Raw genomic sequence first — 6479 nt, forward strand, 5'->3', positions numbered from 1 at the left:
ATGAAACATCCTTTAACAAAGTAAGTAATGCTACAAAATACTCAAAAGCAATGTGCAGCCCAAATTATTGAGTTTGCAAAACCATCTGAGTTCAAGGGCTACTCCGAAATACTTTTTAACCTTAGGAGAAGCACAGCTGGGAACCATGTACTTCCGCCATATCCTTTATCTTTTGTGGACTTCTACGGTTAAAGTTAAATGCATACCATACCTGATATAAGTCTTTTGATGCTCTCCAGCTGTGCAGTTAATAATAACTCTTCACACTTCAAGATTTCAAACTGTACTTCATACAACTGAAGTTGCAGATCATAGTAGTCAGATTCCAGCTGATCCAACTGAGCTATAGCTTCTGTTCCGCCCTGTAAACTTTGCATCTGAAGTGAAAATAACACAATTAACTGCTTTAGGAAAGAAATGAGTGCCAGGCAGTGGTAGCACACTCCTTTAATCTCAGCACCCGGGAGGCAGAAAGGCAGGAGAATCTGAGTTTGAGGTCAGCCTGGTCTACAGAGTGAATTCCAGAATAGGCAAGGCCACAGGGGGGAAAAAACAGATGAATAAACAAACGAGTGAATGAAATAAGTAAAAATGAAAATCGTATTTCTGAGCTGGGTGTAGAACTGATAAAGCAGAGAAGACCACTTAAGGCCAGGAGTCTGAGGATAGCCTGGAGAACATAAGCCTAGTGGTTCAGGCTTGAAACTCTAGCAACTTAGTAGGTGAAGCTGTTCATCAATTCAAGGCCAGCCTGCTAAAGAGTTTGTTCAAGTCTGCTAACTTACTGAGAGATTTATCTCAGAATAAACAGGGAGCTTGTTCACATTTAGGGGAAAAATTTATTAGCATCCTAAAACAAATGTCAATGGTTTGTCTTCTCAATTCAAAAGCAGATGCTAAGTTATAGGGTTCCCTTTCCACACAACAAACATACAAACTATGGAGCCAAACTTCGGTGGTTATGAGAGAGTAGTTAAGCTACACAGCTGGCACTCCCCTCATCCCTTGGTCACAGCACAGCTTCCTGGACCTGTTGGCTGGAGAGTGAGTACACTTTAAGTAAATGAATCTGAGAGAATTGATTTAGATGTGAAAAACCCTTGCAGTCTATGAATAGTGATCACTACTATTGTAAGTAACAAGCCTGTTGAGATGAGTGCATCTGCTCTGAATTCTCCTTGCTAAAATCCTGATCCACTTGGCTGGAATTCGTCAATGATGGAATTACAGAACTAATGAAGGGCCTACAATACCTGAAAATTTCCATTTTGGGAGGGAGCTAGAAAGATGGCTCTGTAGTTAAGAGCACATGCTAGGGCTGGAGAGATGGCTCAGTGGTTAAGAGCTCTGACTGTTCTTCCAGAGGTCCTGAGTTCAATTCCCAGCAACCACATGGTGGCTCACAACCATCTGTAATGGGATTCAATGCCCTCTTCTAGTGTGTCAGAAGACAGTAACAGTGTACTCATACATAAACTAAAAAATCTCTTAAAAAAAAAAAAAGAGAGAGAGAGCACATGCTAGTCTAGGCTTTCAGCACCCATCAGATGGCTCATAACTCATACTCCAGGGGATCTGATGCCCTCTTCTGGGCTCTAGACACCTGTACTCACGTGCACATACATACACTTGATAAATGTATGTTTAAATTTTTCCCTGGAACTAAAGAGAAGGCTCAGTGGTTAAGAGCACTAGCTGTTCTTCCAGAGAACCCAGGTTCAATTCTCAGCACCTACACAGCAGCTCATAACTGTCTGTAACTTCATTGGCAGGAGTCTAACACTTTCTTCTGAACTGCACAGATACCTATCGTGCCCATGATACACAGACAAACATGCAGTCTAAATACTGATATACATAAAAGTAAATAAATGGAAAAGAACAGTAAATTCTCTTTCTTAAGTAGCTCCTGCAAAAATAGATTAGATGGCAAAAAATTAAAGTAATATAAAATAACTTTTATAGTGGAAACTAGAGATATTGTGTATTTTGGAATATTTCTAAGAAACAGATTGGCTTTTAAAAAGTAATTGGCTTTTCCCATTCTATTGTGACCACCTAAGTTTGGCTCCATATTTTGTATGTTTGTTGTGTGGATCTGCTTTTCAATTGAAAAGACAAATCATTGACGTTACGTTAGGGTAATAATACATTGTTCCCCTACATGTGAACAAGCTATGATACAGACACTGAAAGCTTTCTTTGTGGTAAGTTATATTAAAGCTTTCTTTTCACTGTTTTATGACTTACTATGTCGTTTTTGTTTTTCCCCTTATGTGTAAGAGGTGCCTTTCTCTTTTCTTTGGTTTTATGCATATTTTCTAAAAGTATAGATATTTTGTAAAAAGGCTCAGTGGTAGAATACTTGTGTAGCATATATGAGAGCCTAGGTTTAATCTCCAGGTATAAAAGAGGAAAAATATTGCAAACCCAGTCTCCTTGCCTGAGGAAGGAGACTCAATTTCCTATCCATTTCTTGGGCTGTGTCCAGCACATCTAAGCTCCTTGGGTTAGACCTCTCTGACAAGGTCCATGCAAAATGACACATTATCTTTTGATAGTAATCGCCGTAGCTTCCTCTAGTGACCATTACATGTTAAAGTGGGTAAACAGCTAAGGCATAGGAATTACATCTTTCTCCTCTCTGTAGTCCCTCCATGATACACAAAATGCCTATCAGATTTAGAGTGGTATTAGTTAACATTGTGTTCTCTTTCTATTCGGGCATTATGTTAGATGTTTCACATATATCAACTCATGGGATCGTGACACTTGACACTAGACATCACCATTTTCTCAAGTAAGAAGCTTACAGAACTGAGACTCACAATGTTGTTCTGTTCAGCATGGCAACTACTAGCTACAAGTGGTATTTTTATTAAAATAAAATAAAAATGTGATTACTTCCTTCATTATGAGATGTTCTGATGGACCAAAATCTTAAATATGCATACGATAATGTTCAATAATTTGTGTATTAAAGTAAAACTGAAATAGGAAAATATAAACTTAATTCTAACTTGCCTACATGCTTTTAGAGAAAAGCTGAAAGAAATAAATGAGTTGGCTTCACACAACACACACACACACACACACAGAGAGAGAGAGAGAGAGAGAGAGAGAGAGAAAGAGAGAGAGAGAGAATATATACATACTCAGAAATCAAAAAGACCATTAGCTTAAATGTTCTGTTGTGAAAGAGAAAATGCTGGTAAGAAACCTTTTTACATGAAGGTGGGCTCCGTTCTGGAGTTTTCTTACGAGTCTTCTGCTAACCAGCCAGAAGATAAAAGCTCTCTGATAACTGAGCTGTTACTGTGCTTTCTATTTTGTTTGTCTGTTTGTTTTTGTTTTTTTGTTTTTTGTTTTTTCGAGACAGGGTTTCTCTGTGTAGCCCTGGCTGTCCTGGAGCTCACTCTGTAGACCAGGCTGGCCTCGAACTCAGAAATCCACCTGCCTCTGCCTCCCAAGTGCTGGGATTAAAGGTGTGCGCCACCACCGCCCGGCTACTGTGCTTTCTATAACTGGTTTCTTAATGGCATCTTAACTTTAGTATCTTCTACTTCAATTAATAACTATAAAGAAAATAACTTAAGCTTAAACCAAAATCAAAGCAAAAGGAACACTGCTTAATCTGTCTTAGTCACTGTTCTGCTGCTGTGAAGAGACATCATGACCACGGCAATTCTTATAAAAGAAAGCACTTCCTTGGGAATGCTCAGAGTTAAGTCCTAATCCCTCACAGCTAGTGTTACCCCTTAATGACTAAGCATCCAATGTGAGCCTATGGACACCAGTCTTTAATTGAAAAAGCCACCACACATCTTAATATAAGTAAATTCAAATGCCAAATAGAACATTGCTCAAGAGATTATCAATATCTAAGTGTTAATTTGGAGAAATGTATTTCAAGTTCATCATTATTCTTCTGAAAAGCATTCCTAATTATATTAATAATTTTAATCTTTAATTTATTATCAGAACTTTGTTTTTAAAATAACCTAAGTAAATAGTGACTTGTTTATGAGTTACAATGATTTTATCTTCCAACAGGTAATTGTCTACTACTTCAGTATCTTTCTCAGACAACACAAAAAGTTAGAGCTGGATTACTTGGTCCTTTCTCTTCCTGTCTCTTCCCACTTCAAAATGCAATACTGACATTTTTTTTTTTTTTTAAAGAACAAATCTCCAGCCAGGCAGTGGTGGCACACGCCTTTAATCCCAGCACTTGGGAGGCAGAGGCAGGCAGATTTCTGAGTTCGAGACCAGCCTGGTCTACAGAGTGAATTCCAGGACAGCCAGGGATACACAGAGAAACCCTGTCTGGAAAGAAAAAACAAACAAACAAACAAACAAAGAACATCAACAAAACAAATCGCCAGCACTCAGAAAGCCAGCCTCTGTTGTACAAGGTAAATTATTTCAGGCCAGCCAGGACTACCAAGACCTTGCTTGGGATGGGTTTAATATTTTACATGTGCTATTTTTCTCATGAGTAATGCAAACACCTTAAATCACAGCAATTAAATCTGACAGTAACCTCACAGTTAAATACATATAAAGCACAATACCTATATTATAGATACAACAAGCATAAACTTGGCATGAATGACTAACTGGCAATTTTTTTAAATGCTCTGAAGAATTCAGACACTTAATGCAGACACATAATGCAGACGATTACAGCCATGGATGCAGCTTAAGAGAAAATGACAACAGCCTCACAAACTGTAGCCCTCTAGTTCAGCTTCCTCCTTCTCTACACCGGAGGTCTGTTTATAAAAAGCTGTACTTTCTAATGTCAGGGGTCAGGGGTCTTTGCCTTTGGCACCCTGTATTGCTAGAACAGCTCAGAATCAGACAGATTGTGGTCAACACTAAGTAAATGAGATGAAGGTAAAGTCTACTTCACAAGCAGGCTAATAATTTAAAAGAAAATCCAGATAGACTGAATACAAGTGTATGTAAATTGTCCCAAAGTCAAATTTTACCCAACAACTTGAATAAGAAAACAAGAGGGATTAAAGAGGGAGAAATCACGATTTAATCTACTAACAAGAAGACTGCTTTCTAGAGGACAGCTATGAGCCTTATTTGTCCCTAGTACAAGGGCAGTATGAACTAACTATACAGTGAGAGACCCTATATTACATTTTTTAAATAACTGCCATTGTAAAACATCTCACTATACCCAAGCCAAAACCAAAGACTCATAAATATTATCTTTAAATTTTTATGTGTAAAAGTGTGTTCACCTGCATGTACATCTAAGTGCCACAAGCAGGCACTGCTGAAGAAAGACACAATTGTGCTGGACCCTTCTGGAAATGCAGTTACAGTAGGTTGTTAGCTGCCTTGGAGGCTGCTAAGACCGTAATACAAGTTGTCTAAAAACATCCAGTCAGTCTGTTTAAACCACTGATCCATCTATTTCTCCAGCCCTGATAAAGCAATATAATCTACACAAAATGAGAGGCCTGGAAAGATGGCTCTGCAGGTAAGAGACTTGTTGCTCTTGCTGACAGGGTTCCCAATACTCACATGGTAGACAACCATCCATAACACCAGTTCCAGGTAATCAGATGCCTCCCTTCCATGAACACCTAGCATCTATATGGTATGCATACATACAGGCAAAACATTCATATACATAAACTTAAAAAAATTAACCTATACTATTAAAAGCAGACACTAGAGTAAGAGCTTGACAAATCCGCTTTCAACCAGGAGGGAGATGGGACACTGTTGATATGGGATTCCTCACACAGCCCATGGTGCTCTGTACTTGTGTAGCTGAGGATGAACTCAACTCCTAACCTTCCAGTCTCTAGAGGAGCATGTTTCACTACACAAGGCTCCACAGTCAGTATTTTAAAATCAAAATGAGTAACCAACAGACTGGGAGAAAAGTAGTTCTATACTGGATAACAGACCTGAATCCAGAACATAAACAAAATCCTTTCAAAGGAAAAACTTGTTAGAAAAAAAGAGCTAGATATTTGGAGAGACATGAAAATACACAACACTGTTTTCCAATTCTAACAATCATACACTGCCAGTGGGGGATTTTAAAAATTTGACTGGAACTGAATGCATAAAACTCAGGGCTTTGTTGTTTTGTCTATTATGTAGTTCTCTGTAAACACTGTGACTGGCAAATGGCTAGATTATTCTATGTTAAGTGACTAAGTGGCTTTATTCTAGTGAACTTTTCACTATTATTTTAGTGCTGGATATCATGTGCGTTCTATGCAAAGTTCCACACCGGAATTACACTCCCTAAGAAAACAAGTCTTTAGCCCACTGAACCTTCATTGACCCCGCACGTAGCCTTTTTTAAAAGCTATTTTTTGAAAAACATAAGTAAGATGTGATCACAGACTATAGTAAAATTTGACAAGTATGTGTGAAAATGATCTGTGAGTTTGATCAGATCATATATCTATATACACTAGTTTAAGTTTTGGTACAGCATG

The 6479-nt window shown here is 38.2% G+C and overlaps 1 protein-coding gene across 1 annotated transcript in view; it reads right to left on the minus strand.

Annotated features, from left to right (window-relative positions):
• The window catches only part of Jmy (junction mediating and regulatory protein, p53 cofactor), a 69781-nt gene that overhangs the window by 22141 nt on the left and 41161 nt on the right, over window positions 1-6479 (minus strand). The window contains exon 5 of the mRNA XM_076926951.1: window positions 212-494. Within this exon, the coding sequence (XP_076783066.1) occupies window positions 212-494 (283 nt within the window). The remainder of the gene's footprint in view (window positions 1-211; window positions 495-6479) is intronic.

This window comes from Arvicanthis niloticus, chromosome 29 (genome assembly GCF_011762505.2).
Source record: "Arvicanthis niloticus isolate mArvNil1 chromosome 29, mArvNil1.pat.X, whole genome shotgun sequence".
Taxonomy (NCBI): Eukaryota; Metazoa; Chordata; class Mammalia; order Rodentia; family Muridae; genus Arvicanthis; species Arvicanthis niloticus.